An 18579-nucleotide genomic window follows, 5' to 3' on the forward strand; every position below is an offset into this window, starting at 1 on the left:
CTCACTGAACAGATATAACTAACTTAACAGAATGAAAAAAAAATTCATGTGATAAATTGCTACAGCTTACGTAGACAATGCCTAAATTAATTTAGAAAAATAAAAATCAAAGGACTTAGTTGTGCAATAATAATATAGCAGAACAGTATATTTCTCTGATTCAGTATACAGCTATGGTAGGAATTTTTTTAATCATTTTATTCAAAACACCATTTTAGGAGTTCCCATTTTAGCTCAGCAGATTAAGAACCCAGCTAGTATCCATGAGGATGTGGGTTTGATCCCTGGCCTTGCTCAGTGGGTTAAGGATCTGGTGTTGCCATGAGCTGTTATATAGGTCGCAGATGCAGCTTGGATCCCTGTGTTGCTGTGGATATGTTGTAGGCATGTAGCTGCATCTTCATTCAACCCCTAGCCAGGGAATTTCCATATGCCAAGGGTGCATAAACAAACAAACAAACAAAAAACAAAGAAAAAAGCACACCATTTTAGTTGTTCAGTGTGTTAAAGGGAAAAAAAACAAAAACAAAAGAGCAGTTGTTCAGTGTGTTAAAGGGAACAAAAAACAAAAACAAAAGAGCAGTTATTAATCTGCCATGCAGCATTGGCACTAAGGTAGAAAGAAGTGTCATAAAGTTTTTATCTAAGAGTTATTTCAATGAAAGTTATTTTACATTTTTTTTTTTTTTTTTACCATTTCTTGGGCCGCTCCAGCGGCATATGGAGGTTCCCAGACTAGGGGTCTAATTGGAGCCGTAGCCACCAGCCTACACCAGAGCCACACCAAGGCAGGATCCGAGCAGTGTCTGCAACCTATACCACTGCTCACAGCAACGTGGGATCCTTAACCCACTGAGCAAGGCCAGGGACCGAACCCACAACCTCATGGCTCCTAGTCAGATTCATTAACCACTGCACCACGACGGGAACTCCTATTTTACATTTTTATTTTAATGAATGAATATAAGTGGATTAGGACTAGAGTTATAAGGAGCTTTTATACATAATGATGAATATTTTTCTAATTACTTTATTTATCTATATTATTTTTCAAATGCTTCTTTACTACATGCCAAGCACTCTCTGTCTACCCTAGAGATAAGATGTTATTATGGCCTTTATTTTACAGGTGAGAAAACTGAGGCTAAGAAATTAAGTGATTTGCCCAAGGTCATACAATCAACAATCATGCTATTAGCTTTGATGACAACAATAAGTAATTTGCTGTCCACTGCAGACACAGAAGAAAAAAAAAAAAAACACAGTTAATGGGAATTCCCATTATGGCTCAGCAGGTTAAGAAACCAACAGCATCCATGAGGATGTGGGTTCGATCCCTGGCCTCTCTCAGTGGTTAAGGATCTAGTGTTGCTATGCCTGTGGCATAGGCTAGCAGCTGCAACTCCGATTTGAACTCTAGCCTGGGAATTGCCATATGCTGCAGGTGCTGCCATAAGAAGAAAAGAAATAGAGAAAAAACCAATAAATGGATTACATCAGGCCTAGAGAATCATGGCCTAAATTCTCAACAAGTAAGTTTCAGGCTCAGTCCTTCACTTTTGGAAAGCTAAAAAGAACCATTTGGTCATCCTACAAACATCTCTTGAGAGTCCTCACTGGTCATACTCACTGGGGAATATTTCAGAGCTGAATGAATTTCAGACTGTGTTTGCCACATGTCAAAATATCACTCAACTACCTGTAATTAATCAGAAAAAAATGAAATGCTTATCTATAACTTAACAGTAATATCACCTCTAAACTAGCAAAATAATATGTTCTGCCTTTAAAATAAGACATTCTAAGCTGATCAGTTGTTTGGAAATTTAAAAGGCAAGGAAGTTCATCCTTCATTTCTAGTCTCTGAATAAACATGAAAAGGAAGATGAAAATTGAGTTAGCTGCATGAATGAACATTCTTTCAGTTACTTATGTTAAATTGACTGAAAAAAATCAATTTTGTTTTTCTTTAGAAAACATTTCATATTTTTAGCCATAAGCGCTTTAAAAATATGTGTTTTTTAAAAAGTTCTTTAAATATGATTATGGTCCAAGAAAATATCTGAAGTTTGAGACTTTTTTTTTTAAGCTGTTACCTTACCCCCAAAAAACTCTCTTTAAAGCAAAATCATTTCCAGCTATTTTGTCCCATTCTGTAGGCTGTCTTTCTTTTCTTTTTCTTTTTCTTTTTCTTTTTTTTTTTTTTTCAAGGTTTCCTTTGCGGTTCAAAGCTTTCAAGTTTGATTAGGCCCATTGGTTTATTTTTGTTTTTATTTCTACTGTCTTGAGCCACTGACCTAAGAAAACATTTGTATGGCTGATATGAGAGAATGTTTTGCCTATATTCTCTTCTAGGAGTTTTAAGGTGTCTTGTCTCATGCTTAAGTCTTTAAGCCATTTTGAGTTTATTTTTGTGCATGGTGTGAGGGTGTGTTCTAGTTTCATGTAGCTGTCCAGTTTCTTCAGTACCACTTGTTGAAGAGACTTTTGCTCATTTTATATTCTTGCCTTCTTTGTTGAAGATTAATTGACCATAGGTGTCTGGGTTTATTTCTGGGCTCTATTTTGTTCCATTAGCCTGTACGTTTGTTTTGGTACCAGTAGCACACTGTCTTAATTATTGTAGCTTTGTGATAATATCTAAAGTCTGGGAGAATTATGCCTCCTGCTTGTTTTTTTTCCCCTTAAGATTGCTTTGGCAATTCTGGATCTTTTATGGTTCCACATAAATGTTAGCATTGTTTGTTCTAGTTCTGTCAAAAATATCATGGGTAATTTGATAGGGATTCCATTAAATCTACAGATTGCTTTGGGGAGTATGGCCATTTTAACGATACTAATTCCTCCAATCCAGGAGCATGGAGTATCTTTCCATTTCTTTGAATCCTCTTTAATTTCCTTGATTAACATTTTATAGTTCTCAACATATGTCTTTCACCTCCTTGATCAGGTTTATTCCTAGGTATTTAATTTTTGGGGGTGTGATTTTAAAAGATACTGTGTTTTTATATTCTTTTTCTAATATTTCATTGTTAATATACAGAAATGCAAACAATTTCTGAATGTTAATCTTGTATCCCGCTACTTTGCTCAATTCGTTGATCACACATGGCAAGGGCTTAATCTCTAAAATACACAAACAACTCATACAACTCAACAGCAAAAAAACAAACAACCCAATCAAAAAATGGGCAGAAGACCTAAACAGATATTTCTCCAAAGAAGATATATGGATGGCCAATGAGCACATGAAAAAATGCTCAACATCACTAATTATTAGAGAAATGCAAATCAAACTACATTGAGGTACCGCTTCACACCAGTCAGAGGGCTATCATTAATAAATCTACAAATAACAAATGCTGGAGAGGGTGTGGAGAAAAGGGAACCCTCCTACACTGTTGGTGGGAATGTAAATTGGTACAATAACCACTATGGAAAACAGTATGGAGGTACTTCAGAAAACTAAGTATAGAACTGCCATATGATCCAGCAATCCCAATATCCAGACGAAAGTTTCATTCAAAAAGATACAAGTACCCCTATGTACATAGCAGCACTATTCACAATAGCCAAGACATAGAAACATCCTAAATGTCCATTGACAGATGAACTGATTAAGAAGATGTCGTACATATACACAATGGAACACTACTCAGCCATAAATAATAATAATAATAATAATAATAATAATAATAACGCCACTTGCAGCAACATGGGTGCAACTAGAGATTCTCATACGGAGTGAGGTAAGTCAGAAAGAGAAAGCCAAATACCATATGATATCACTTATATCTGGAATCTAATATATGGCACAAATGAAACTATCTACAGAACAGAAACAAACTCATGGACATAGAGAACAGACTTGTGGTTGCCAAAGGGGAGGGGGAGGGAGTAGGATGGAAACTGGGATTTTTGAGGTTAGTAGATGCAAACTATTACATTTAGAGTGGACAAGCAATGAGGTCCTCCTGTATAGCACAAGGACTATATCCAAAAACTTGTTAAGAGAACATCATAGAAGATAATATGAGAAAAAGAATGTATATATATGTATACATATATATATGTATAACTGGGTCACATTGCTGTACAGCAGAAATTGACAGAACATTGTAAATCAAACTATAATAAAAAATTAAAGAAAAAAACATAAAAAAAACTTTTTTTTTAAAATTTTTAGAGCCACACCCACAGCATATGGAAGATCCCAGGCTATGGGTCAAATCAGAGGTACAGTTGCTAGCCTACACCACAGCCATAGCAATGTGGGATCTGAGCCACGTGTGCAACCTACATCTCTGTTTACAGCAACGCTGGATCCTAATACACTGAGCGAGGCCAGGGATCAAACCCACATCCTCATGGATACTAGTCGGGTTTGTTTCTGCTGAGCCACAATGGTAACTCCTAAAAAAAGAAAACTTTCTAATTTTTCTTTTTATTTCTTCTTTAATCATGGGTTATTTAGAATTGGATGACCAAGGAAGAGCATCCACTGATTTCTGGGGTTCTCTACACAGTTCTCTCTACTCTGGTACTCTGCCTTCTGAATTCTGGTTGTTGTGGTCTCCCTGGATTTCTGTCCTGTCCCAACTCAGAGAGTCTGCTGAGTTTTGCCTGGGTCACCTGTCTCTGTACTGAGCCAGAAACTCTTTAAGTGCATTAGAGGAAGACAAGCATAAGACTCCTCTTTTTTTTTTTTTTTTCCTTCTTTTGCTTTTTAGGGACTCACCCACAGCATATGGAAGTTCCCAGTCTAGGGGTCGAAATGGAGCTGCAGCGCCAGCCCTCGCCACAGCCACAGCAACACGGGATCTAAGCTGTGTCTGTGATCCACACCACAGCCCACATCAATGCCAGATCCCCAACACACCGAGAAAAGCCATTGATTGAACCCTCATTCTCATGGATACCAGTCAGTTCGTTTCCACTGCACCACAATGGAACTCAAGGCTCCTCTTACTTGTTTTTCATATCTCAGGGATTACTGTTCTTGGTAGTCTGTTATCCAGTGTCTTAAATATTATTGTTTCATATATTTTATCTGTTTTCTTAGATCATTTCAGGGAAGAGAATAAATCTGATCCCATTAGCCCATCTTAACTGGAAGAAGAAATCCAAGTTTATTTTTTTTATAAATCATTATAAATGCATGACTTTTATACATTTGATTTATATTATTCCATTTCATCCATTTTCCTTTTTGATGTTCAAAGTGTCCCAACTTAGGCCAGTGGGAGGCACATCATGTTGGGTCCTTTGACATGTTCTTACTAGTTCCCATAGGAGCAAAAAATATTTAGGCACTACAGGCTAGATAGTAGGGGTTAACTACATATTTGCATTTGCTGAACTTGTTTTTGAGAAGTAGAAGGAGAATAAGAGTACAAGATAGAAATACCTTACATTTATAAATAGGTACACAGCAATGAAAAGAACACACCTGTGTTGGAAGAGACTCAATTCTGCCAGATACAACAAGTCATCAACATTCTCCACTGTTAAACAGAGACCTCAAGACTTCTTATCATTGCTTCCTAAATATGGATCTCAACATTTCCCAACCCACTCCAGTAGGCTGACTTTATCTTCTCAACCTGTGTACATTCAATCTTAGCTATTTCCAGATTCTCATTTACATAGTCACTGAAGCTTAGAAGAAAGTCCTCCTATTCCAGTACTGTTTGACATTAGCGTAATCTACCTGAAGATTAAGGGTGTGTCATCAATAAATATTGTGGGAAAAAAAAATATGAGTCCATCCAAGACTGAGAGCATCAAAGTAAAATTCAGTCTACAAGACCAGTAACAGAATATCAATAATAGAATATCAATATTCTTCCATTTATTCCCAATCTTCTGTTTTCTTGCCCTTGATTAAAAATCTATGATGTCACAAATCTCCAATTTTTCCTTCTAACTTAGTTTCAGTGACAGCCCTTCACAGTCCCTTCCAGGCCAATGACTCTTAAATTCAGAGATTTACCTGGGTATAATAAACTCTAAAGACAGGCATTTCTTTTCATTGATAAGAAACTAAGGCACAGAGATTTTATGGCACTTGCCTCTATTAGCAAATTTAGAGCCAGAAACTTAGTCAAGTAATAAGTTGGAGAGATTTTCTAAATCATATAAAATTAAATATATTTAGATCAATAGCTCTCAACACTCTATATCTCATATCTCCCTAATTGTTTATTTAAAAATTATATACCAAGTTGAAAATAAATTATTTAGAATCATACACCATATAATAAGGGCAACACAACTCTATAGGAGCACATATATTTATAAATATTATGTGACTGTAAATGACTTTTTTGTAATGTCTTAGTCTAAAAAGACAGAATGCAAATATTTTATTTTATTTTACTTTGTTTTGTTTTATTTTATTTCATTTTATTTTATTCTATTCTTATTTTATTGCCTTTTAGGGCCACACCTGAGGCATATGGAAGTTCCCAGGCTAAGGGTCAAAGTGGAGCCATAGCAGTCGGCCTAAACTGCCACTCACAGCAATGCCAGATCCTTAATCCACTGAGCGGGGCCAGGGATCAAATTTATGTCCCCATGGATTCTAGTTGGGTTCATTACCTCTGGGCCACAACGTAAACTCCATAATGCAAATATTTTAACAAAAGGATTTTATTTTATTAAAACTTGAGTTATACCCTTGTTTTTTTTTTCTCTTTTTCTTTCTTACCTTTTTTCTTTTTTCTTTTTTTTTAAGGGCTGCACCCATGGCATATGGAAGTTCTGGGCTAGGGGTTGAATTGGAGTTGCAGCACCCAGGCTATGCCACAGCCACAACACACCAGATCCAAGCGGCATCTGCAACCTACACCACAGCTCACAGCAACGCCAGATCCTTAACCCACTGAATGAAGCCAGGGATCAAATCCACATCCTCATGGATACTAGTTGGATTTGTTACTTCTGAACCAAAATAGGAACTCCCAATCCCTTTGTTTTCAAGAGATAAAACAACTAAAATAGCTTTGCAAAAGTTATACATGTCTAACTTTATGTTGCCTTTACCTGAATCCATGAAGCTAAGCAACATTATACCAAAAACCAGTCTTGTCATCAAAACAAATGCTGTGCTAAGCAGCAAAGACGATCCTGAAAACAGTGTGGACCAGCTTTGAAATGAATCCAGTAAATTCTGATGGCTGACAAGCCAAACCACCAACTCTGGGATATATAATGTTCAGAATGATCTTCTCAGCAAATTAAGCCTTCCAAAGAAGACATTTGCTATAGCTGCTATTTTGTCACAGAGAATAATTCTGATCTTTTAAGCACCAGTGTACCACAATTTCTGGCCATCTCAAAATACTCAGGGAAGCACTTACTGATCTAATAATTCTTGTTTTGTCTTTAATGAGTACAATTTCAAGTGATCGTAAAATCCCACATATGGTCATTATAACACTTGTTGTGCACAATCTGTTCATCGAAACTCTACACTATAAACAGCATTAGATGAGACTAGAAAAATATTCATCTACCAAAATGTTCAGGCCAAGGTTATGGAAAATGAATAAAAAATTATGGTTACATACGGTCTTGGTTACACTGAGGTGTTTTGATAGAGCAATAATAGAGAATAACAGGCCTATCCTCTCTGCTGGCTTTAGGTTCTGATCCTCAAGATACAATTAAAGCTGATCAGTCATTTAGGACACAGAACAACCGCAGGCTCTGTTTCAGATACACTAGACTAAAACAGTGATATGTGGTATGTTCTCTCAAAGTTTGCTCTGATTTTCCAGCAATTTAGATACTATGACTCCTATTTTAATAATAGTAGCTAAAGTTTACTTAACATTTACTGTGGTCTCGATACTGAGCAAGCATCTTACACCTATTACCTCAATTAATACCCTGACAAATAATTTGCTCACTTAGCTAACAAACGGCAGAGTCAAAATTCAAATCTGAGCTGAAAACAGGGCCCAGACTCCTGTCTACTGGGCTTTATTGCCATGGTCCTAGGTAATTTGTAAACACATACTCTTTTTCTAGGAGGAAAGAAAAACATTACTTCCCACTAAACTGTAAACTGGGAGAGACCCAAAGAGACCAGGCCCAAAGAGACCAGGGATCTTATCTGTTTCATTTCAGTGTTGAGCTACTAACACAACACTTTTTTATGAGTCGTAAAATGAAGGAAGGCTGACGACAAAGGTTATTCAGCTTTTAAATGGAAAAGGCAAGGCTTATAGCCATTTTCCTAAGTACTATATAATATAGGTAAAAATCTATGCAGTAACAAATTTCAGATAACATACAAGTAAATTTTATAGTAGCCAGTTTTCTAAAACACATATAAAAAATCAGCTTCTAAAAATGAAAAGAAAAAAACTGTAAAAAAGGAAAAAAAGAAACAAAGAAAAAATAATCAGTCCTAATTATTTTAGAGCTCTGAAAAACAGCAGAGATGATGCATACAGGTGAGAGACTACAAAAGAATTGGCATTTTCATTACTGCTAAAATATGAGATTTCACATATTTGGTAGATAAGTAAACTCTCTGAACTATAAAGTTAATTTTTGACACAAAGTCACTTCTCTTTTCAACTTACACATGCCGCTTAATCATATGCATTGATCATATCCACTTCTTAAAAGCCAAATGCGAGGTTCGGGAGCAAGATGGCAGAGGAATAAGAGGAAGTGCTCACCTTCTCCCACAAACACATCAAAAAAACACATCTACATGTAAAACCACTCACACAGAGTATCAACTGATTGCCTGCAAAAGAACTTAAACCTCCAAAAAGGGCAAGAAACTCTTGACACAACTAGGTAGAACAAAAGGAAAAAAAAGAGAGAGAGAAAAGGAATCAGGACGGGACTAGCATTCTCGAGAGGGAGCTGTGAAGGAGAAAGGGAACCCACACCCTGGGAAGCCACCTAACTAACGGAAAGATCACCCAAGTCAGAGGGACCTCAAAGTCGCTGAGAAAAGCTCAGCAGCTGGACTAAGAACGGCAAAGCAGAGTGAGAGCCACACAGATCATATGAACTGCCAACTGGGACATCACAGCCTAAGATGCTTGGACAGGGGCTGGGAGCTGAGACTTGGGCACCGGAGGTCAGTCCCTAGGAGGGGACTGGGGTTGGTCATATGGAGACAGCCTAAGGGGCTAAGGAGCAGTGCGCCACAGATGGGGGAGCAGTACACTGGGGAGTGGTATGCCAGAGCAGAGGGAACCTGGGAGAAGGTCCAGACCCACAGGAGAGGCAAGATGCCATTGCTGGGGAGGGCAAGGGGAGGGGAAGACCATCATAGGAAACTCCTGGTACCCGAGTGTGCGCACATGCCCATGGGCTCTCAAAGGGCAGGGCAGCTCTGGTATACTCTGCCCGTGGCGAGAAGCTACTTGCTAGTCTGCGGGATACTGGGCACTTCTTATGCAGGCTGTTGGTGTCCAGTATCTCTTGTGTGGGCTAAGGGCATCAGGGGGCTAAGTGCAACACGGTGCCTACCAAGCACCATATGCAGTTTCTCTCACTCCCCTGGGAGCACACCCTCCCTGCAGCTGCCACTGCCAAATGCTCTGGGTGGTGCCCAAACATTTGGTCACTGTCCCTTCCCAAGACCTTACAACTAGGAGCAGCGGATGCAGTACCTCCTGTATGGGCTAAGTGGGACAGGGTACTTCTTACGTGGTCTGCAGGTGGCGTGGGTAAACTGCCGCAGTTATCTCTGACTCCTGAGTTGGGTGTGGCCTACTGCCACTGGAGATACCTGAACAAGTATCACTTGCAGTCCCAACCACCTCAGAGGGGACCACAGAGGAGGACATCATGACGGAACACCACCTATTGTTGCTCTCGCTCTCCTGGGAGCACACGCGCCCTGCTGCTGCCACTGACAAATGCTCTGGGCAGTGCCCAGATGCTTGATCACAGTCCCTTCCCAGGAACCTGCAACTAGGAGTAGCTTGTGCAGCACATAAGGTGGGGACTAAGCAGGACGAGGTGCTCCTTGCATGGTCTACAGGTGTCAGGGGGAAACCACCACAGTTATCTCTGGCTCCACAGATTGGGGTGGCCCACCACCACTAGGGGTCTGTGAACAGGCACCACTTGCAGCCCCAATCACCTCAAGGGCACCACAGAAGAGGGCAGTGTTGCTGAACACCACCTTTGGTGCTCTTGCACCCCTGGGAACACACCAGCCCTGCTGCTGCCACTGCTGAATGCTCCGGCAGTATCCACACACCTGATCTCTGTCACTTCCAAGGATCTTGCAATTAGGAGCAGCCTGTGCAGCACCTCCTATGTGAGCTAAGTGAGACAGGGTGCTTCATGCATAGTCTACAGGTGGCAGGGGCAAACCACTGCAGTTATCACTGACTCTAGAGACAGTCATGGCCTGCTACCACTAGGGATCCCTGAACAGGCACCATCTGCGGTTCCAATCACCTCACAAGATGGTATTGCAGTCCAACACTAGCTGTTGTTTCTCTCACTCCCCTGGGAACTCACGCACCCTGCTGCTGCCACTGCCAAATGCTCTGGTCACCTTGGAGATCTGCCTAGAGCTCATTACCGCGTCCCAGGGCCCTGCAATTAGGAGTAGCCTGTGCCACCTTCCTGCAGGTCCTTGATGCTGTTAAAAGCCCAGCATCTGGGGACTGACTGCTGGACCTACCCATTGCCTCTTTGTCCTTGAAAATACACTGAGCATCCTGGGGATAACAGCCTGCTCACACCCAAGAAAAAGACAGCAAACACTGAAACTTCCACACCAAAAATAAACAGTACCCCCCCCCCAAAAAAAAATACAAAGGGGTGCTCTTGCATAGAAGTGGCTTTATGAGACTACAGTTTGGGTTCCCCAACCTCACAGAAAAAGAAAAACACAAGCACGATGAAGAAGCTCAGAAACCATTCCCAGTTAAAGGAACAGGAGAATTCACCTAAAGCAGTCAACAATGAAACAGACCTCTGCAGTCTGACAGACCTTGAGTTCAAAAGAGAGATAGTGAAAATACTGAAGGAAATAAGGCTGAATATCAGGAATTAAAAGATATGAAAAGTAATGCAGATTCCCTTAGAAAGGAACTAGAAAATATAAGGAGGAGCTAAGAAAAACTAGAAAATTCATTTGCAGAGATGTAAACTGAGTTAAAGGCAATAAAGAGCAGAATAAATAATGCAGAGGAAGGAATTAGTGATGTGCAAGAGAGAATAATGGAAATCACCCAATCAGAACAGCACACAGAAAACCAAATGAAAAAAAAATGAAAGGAATAAAGAGATCTATGGGATAATATAAAGCAGGCCAATCTACACATAATAGGAATTCCAGAAGGAGAAGAAAAAGAAAAGGAGATTGCAAATATATTTGAAGAAATTATATCTGAAAACTTTCAAAATCTAAAGGAAACTGGTATCAAGACACAGGAAACACAAAGGGCTCCAAACAAGTTGAACCCAAACAGGCCCACACCAAGACATAGTATAATAAAAATGGCAAATGTTAAAGATAAAGAGAGGATTCTAAAGGCAGCAAGAGAAAAGCAAAGCATTAATTATAAAGGAACCGCTATAAAGCTATCAGCTGATTTCTCTACAGAAACACTACAGGCAGAAGGGAGTGGCAAGATATATTTAAAGCACTGAAAGGAAAAAATGTGCAACCTAGAATACTATATCCAGAAAGAATATCATTTAAAATAGAAGAGGAAATAAAGAATTTCTCCAACGAACAAAAGCTAAAAGAGTACAGCAATACTAAACCCATTCTAAAAGAAATACTGAAAGGGCTTCTCTAAATAAAAAAAATAATAATAAAAATTTTTAAAAAGTAAGAAGAATTAGGATGGAGGAAACCACAATTGGAAAGCAATCACTTAAATAAGCCAGCATACAGATGGAGATCTAAACATGAAGGTGTTTAAAAAAAAAAAAAGGCATTAAAATCATACAATGTGGGGAAGGAAAGTAAGAAAATATAGATTCTTTTTTTATTTTAATGATGTGTTTGAGCCTATACAACTATCAGGTTAAAGCAAGCAGATATAGGAAGGGGTTAACATACTTAACAACAGGGAACCACAAATCAAAACTGAATGTTACATTCACAAAATCTGAAAAGAAAAGTACTCAAGCATAAAATAAATGGAAACCATCCAACAAAAAAAAGAAAGGAAAACAAGGTTTAAAATGGCACTAAATACATATCTATCAATAATCACCTTAAATATCAATGGACTGAATGCTCCAATCAAAAGACACAGAGTGGCAGACTGGATAAAAAAGCAAAAACCTTCAGTCTGCTGTATACAAGAGACTCACCTGAGAGCAAAGGACACATATACATTGACAGTGAGAGGATGGGAAAAGATATTTCATGCCAATGGACAAGACAGGAAAGCAGGAGTTGCAATATTCATATCAGACAAAATAGACTTTAAAATGAAGTCCATAAAGAAAGCCAAAGAAGGACACTATTTAATGGTTAAAGGATCCATTCAAGAAGAGGACATTACAACAGTCAATATATATGCCCCTGATATAGGAGCATCCAGATACCTACAATAAATACCGAAAGACATAAAAGAAGAAATTGATGGGAGTACAATCATAGTAGGAGACTTTAACACCCCACTCACATCAATGGACAGATCCTCTAGACAGAAAATCAATAAGGCAACAGAGATCCTAAATAACACATACAAAAGTTAGACTTAATCAGCATTTTCAGGACATTACGTCAAAAAAAAATCAGAATATACATTCTTCTCAAGTGCACATGGAACATTCTCAAAAATTGATCACATACTGGGGGCACAAAGCTAACCTCAACAAATTTAAGAGTATAGAAATTATTTCAAGTATCTTCTCTGACCGTGTGAAACTAGAAATCAACCACAAGAAAAGAAGTGAGAAAAAACTTACTACCTGGAGACTAAACAACATGCTACTAAAAAACCAATGAGTCAATGAGGAAATCAAGAAGGAAATTTTTAAAAACCTTGAAACAAATGACAATGAAGACACAACCACTCAAAATCTCTGGGATGCCACAAAAGCAGTTTTCAGAGGGAAATTCATAGCAATAAAGGCCTTCCTCAAAAAAGAAGAAAGATCTCAAATGACAACTTAACCCACCACCTAAATGAATTAGAAAAAGAACAAACAAAACCTAAAGTCAGCAGAAGGAAGGAAATCATAAAGATCAGAGAGGAAATCAATAAAAAAGAGATTCAAAAAACAATAGAAAAAATCATTCAAACCAAGAGCTGGTTCTTTGAAAAGGTAAACAAAATTTACAAACCTCTGGCTAGACTCAGTAAGAAGAGAAGAGAAAAAAAAGCAAATAAACAAACAAGAAATGAAAAAGGAGAAGTCACAACAGATACTACGGAAATACAGAAAAACCATGAGAAAATACTATGAACAATTGTATGACAACAAATTTGACAACCTAGAAGAAATGGACAATTTTCTAGAGACTTACAGCCTGCCAAAACTGAATCAAGAAGAAATAGATCAACTGAACAGACCAATCACTATAAATGAAATTGAATATGTCAGAAAAACACTCCCTACAAATAAAAATCCAGGACCAGATGGCTTCACAGGTGAACTCTACCAAACATACAAAGAGGAACTTGTACCCATCCTCCTTAAACTTTTCCAGAAGGTTGAAGAAGAAGTAACACTCCCAAAGACATTCTATGATGCCACCATCACCCTAATTAAAGAAAAATACCATATGATATCACTTCTATCTGGAATCCAACAGCACAAATGAACCTTTCCACAGAAAAGAAAATCATGGATTTGGAGAATAGATTTGTGATTGCCAAGGGAGAGGGGGAGGGGTGGGATGAATGGGGAATTTATTAGAAGCAGACTACTGCCATTGAAATGGATAAGCAATGAGATCCTGCTGTATAGCACTGAGAACTATGTCTGGTCACTTGCGATGGAGCATGATAATGTGAGAAAAAAGAATCTATGCATGTATGTGTAATCGGGTCACCATACTGTATAGTAGAAAGTTGACAGAACACTGGAAACCAGCAATAATGAAAAATTTAAAAAAAATAAAAAATAATAAAAAAGCCAAATGCTCAGAAGATTTAATGATACATGACCACTGAAAATTTTAATCAAAATAACTTCTAACATGATATATTAATTTAATACATAAATAATTACTGTCACATGTATCAGTTTCTTTAATGTATGTATTTCATAGTCATTAGCAAATTAAAAGGCAAAAAAAAAAGGTTTCTTGTTTAAATGAGTGATCCATTTCAGAAAAGACAGATTTTGTATTCTTGCCTTAAACTGATTTTAACTTTTTCAGACATTACCTACACATCTATAATGACCTCACTCCAGTCTGTTTAACACTGCTAGGGCACCGATATGAATGACACTTGGAGGCACTAAGGAGATGAAGCCATGGTACCTACCTTGGTTAGATGAATGACTCCTTTAGAAGTAACAGAACAACCCATGAAGCCGACATACTGAAGTTCAGGACAGTGTTCAGCAAACGCTTTCACCGACTGATCTGTGACCTAAGGAAGAGCCAGGAAGAGAGTTGGTCAAGATGGCGTTACAGTGAATTTAAGGATTTGGCTGTGGCAATTTCCCTCTGCCTTACTTTGCATCATGAATATTTCCCTATTCAATGGATCATTTGACTCTGTACACAGACGTGCTGCAATAACTCCTGTGGGGTTTTTTTTCAAATCCTCCATTGACCCCACCTCCCCTCTATCACCCCATGTTTGTTTACTTCTTCATAGAAAATGTCTCAGAGATGTCAACACTATCTATCTGCACTTCTTCATATCTCCCTATTTATATACACAGATTATTAATATATAATTCACATACTATAAAATTCACCCTTTCGACAGGAACAACTCATCGGCTTTTAGTATACTCACAAGGTTATGCAACCATCACCAGTAGCTAATTCCAGAACATATTCAACTCCCCAAAAAGAAACCCCATGGCCATTACCAGTCATTCTCCTATTTTAACTCCTGCCTCTAACCCCTGGCATCTTTTGGTCACTATGGATTTGCCTAGTCTGGACATCTTTTATAACTGAAATTAGGCAACTTCTTCCTCAAGTGCAATAATGGTCTCTTTATAAGGTTTCTCCCTACAAGTTTTTCTTCCAAGAAATCTGGTTTCGTCCCTCACTGCTTTAAATTCCTCAGATTTGGATGGTGTGATGGTTAATTTTATATGTCAACTTTACTCCATGTAGTGCCCAGATATTTGATTAAACATTATTCTAGATGTGTCTGTGAGAGTGTTTTCGGATGAAATTCATTTTGGAAACAGTAAACTGAGTAAAGCAGAATGCCCTCTGACCATTTAACCTTAATCACATCCAATCCACTGAAGGTGTGAATAGAACAAAAAGGTGGAATAAAGGAACATCTGCTCATGATCTCTCTCTGCCTACCTCTGAGTTGAGACACCAGCTTCCTACTTTTAGATTCAAATGTGGACTGCAACTTACATCATCAGCTCTGTCTGTTCCTATGCCTTTAAATTCAAAGTAGAACGAAATTATCAGCTTTCCTGTATCTACAGATTGCCAGTCGCAGATTTGGGGTCTTCTTAGCCTCCGTAATATGTGAGCCAATTCCTAACAATAATATATTTGACAAACACACACACACACACACACACACACACACACTTCATACTAATTCCGATTCTCTGAAAAAGCCTAACCCTAATGTAATACATATTAGAATTATCCTGAGGAGTTTATTAAAAACTCAGAGCCAAAAAAGATGAGGTTCAAGAATTCATATTTTTAAAAAGTGTCAAAGTGACTCTTACGGATGTGAAAACTTGAGGCCACCACAGTGCTGCAAAGAAGTTACACTGACAGCTTTTGGCATTTCTACATGGCCCTGCCTTAAACAAAGGGCAGGCTGAAATTCCTTTTTTGTCTCCTCCTACCTCCAAAAACTTCCCATGTATAAAATTATCTTCCTATAATTGTGCTAACATTTTCTTCACTGTCTCACAAAGTTGTAGCTTATACAAGAAGGTCCAAATATTCTCTATCACAGGCTTAATTTCAGATTCACTTTCCTCACAGTCAAGATGAAATCAACAAGTTAAACATCATTGTTAGTTTTTCAAACAGCAGTTGACTCAGGTCTCCTTTGCATTAACTTTAATATGGGTGACTCTCACTTTGTATCTTCCTTATCTATTCTGAATAGATATTGGAAAATAAAGCTGTGTGGGTAGCATTAATTCTGAAACAACACAAGAACATTTTCCTAAAATAATGAAATGAATAGCATCCATGGTACACCTGATAAAAGATTAATTCTGCCCTCAAAAGTAAAGTATGCTTCAGCATATTAAGACTAAGGGTGCCATTGATAAATTAAAAATGGGCTTTCCTGACACTCAGCTTTCTAAAAACATTACATTAACAAAGAATATTTGAGGCACTAAAATTGCCTAAAGCTTCAGTGAAAACATGTTTCTATTTTAAATGGAGGTGGAGTTCCTGTCGTGGTGCAGCAGAAACAAATCCGACTAGGAACCATGAGGTTGCAGGTTCGATCCCTAGCCTCACTCAGTGGGTTAAGGACCCGGCATTGCCGTGAGCTGTGGTGTAGGTTGCAGACGCAGCTTGGACCTGACGTTGCTGTGGCTGTGGCAAAGGCTGGCAGCTGTACCTCTGATGAGACCCCTAGCCTAGGAACCAACATGTGCCACAGGTGAGGCCCTAAAAAGCAAAATACATACATACATACATATATACATACATAAATTTAAAAAGGGGGGGGGGATGGAAGGTGGGACAGAGGTTAAATACATGTGGTCATTTCGTTAAATATCCTGCCCAATCTCCCCTAACATCAAGTCTTTTCTAGGTCCATTTTCAAGGTGGGAAGTGAAATTCAGATAAGGATTAAGGACACAAGGAAGCTCAGGTCCAAGATGTTAGAGCTTTCAGAAAGAAGAAAAAAGGTATTAAAATTTGCTTGGTGGATCTTTTTCTTTCAGCAAAAGCAATCAGACTAAGAGAACTCAGATGGGCCTCCAGCATCAAAGTCCTATAAGCCAAGCAAGACCCCATGAAGTCCATGGAGTACAGAAACACCCTTAGTAGACTCAGATGTGTTTTAGGAGACAATAAAAGAGCCTTGAAGATTTGGCTGGAGTTTGGCTCCATTCCCAAATACACAGGATCAGTTAGGAATCTGGGGCTGAAAGTCTGGCAGAAACAAGCATAGACTGCAGGAGGCAGATCTAGTAGTGTCAGCTTCTCTTGGACCCTGGAGACTGATGGCCTCTTTTCAAATGCCAGATGGACCACTTACTAGCTGTGTGATTTTGAGCAAGTCATTTCACTTCTCTACACTTTGCTCCTTCTATTACAAACAGAATATAATAGTATCTACCTCACAGAGTAAAATATGAGGGTTAATTATGCATTTTAATGTTTTGAATGGGGCATGGCACCTTGTAATTGGTCAATACAGTTTTAGCTGTTATCATAATCATCCCAGGTTCCCCAATTTTCTGTATATTAATGCTTAGCCATGACTAAGCAGTCGACACAGGTAGGAAAATAATTCAAAAATAGTGTAGTTAAAGCACCCCAATTTACTAAAGCACCCTAGTTATCCTAAAAGGCCTGATTATATAGAGGCTTAGGCTAAACCATGGGGTGGGCCTGAGGAAGACCTAGGAAGTCTATCACTGACCTATTATGATTAAAAGAATGCCATTTTCTTAAGGTTCTTAATCTGACTGTACAGCAGAAAATCACCTAAAGAGTTTTCTGATTTAATTTCTAGGCAGAAATTTGCATCAATTTCACTAGAAAAATTTTCCAAGGAAATTCTAACATGCCACCCGAGTTATGAATAAGTGCTAGGGCCTTTCATTCCAAGTGTGGTCCTCACACAAGCAGCACTGGCATCAACCTGGAGCTCATTAAAAATGCAAAAATGGAGCTCCCATCATGGTGCAGTGGAAAAGAAATCATGGTGCAGTGGAAAAGAATCCAACTAGCATCCATGAGGATGCAGGTTCAGTCCCTGGCCTCACTCTGTGGCTTAAGGATCTGGCGTTGCCATGAGTTGTGGTGTAGATTGCAGATGTGGCTCAGATCCAGCATTGCCGTGGCTTCAGCGTAGGCCAGCAGCTACAGCACTGATTTGACCCCTAGCCTGGGAACCTCCACATGCCACAGCTGTGGCCCCCCAAAAGATAAATATAATATATATAATATATAATCTAAATATAATATAATAAATATATATAAAATAAATAAAAATGCAGAAACTCAGGAGTTGCCGTGTGGCTCAGTGGTAACAAATCCAACTAGTATTCTTGAGGATGGGGGTTTGATCCCTGGCCTCACTCAGTGGGTTAGAGATCCAGCATTGACCTTTTGTTTATCTGTTCACCAATTTATAAACATTTTAATTGTTTCCAATTTGGAGCATAATGCTACTGTGATCATTCACATAAAAGTCTGTATGGACATGTTTCATAACTCTTCCGTAAAATCTAGGAATGGAATTACTGAGT

The 18579-nt window shown here is 38.6% G+C and overlaps 1 protein-coding gene across 1 annotated transcript in view; it reads right to left on the reverse strand.

The window, feature by feature from the left end:
• FBXL17 (F-box and leucine rich repeat protein 17) overlaps positions 1-18579 on the reverse strand; it is a 494183-nt gene that overhangs the window by 328075 nt on the left and 147529 nt on the right. Inside the window, exon 5 of the mRNA XM_047778392.1 lies at positions 14454-14561. Within this exon, the coding sequence (XP_047634348.1) occupies positions 14454-14561 (108 nt within the window). The remainder of the gene's footprint in view (positions 1-14453; positions 14562-18579) is intronic.

The sequence above is a fragment of the Phacochoerus africanus genome, chromosome 4 (genome assembly GCF_016906955.1).
Source record: "Phacochoerus africanus isolate WHEZ1 chromosome 4, ROS_Pafr_v1, whole genome shotgun sequence".
NCBI lineage: Eukaryota > Metazoa > Chordata > Mammalia > Artiodactyla > Suidae > Phacochoerus > Phacochoerus africanus.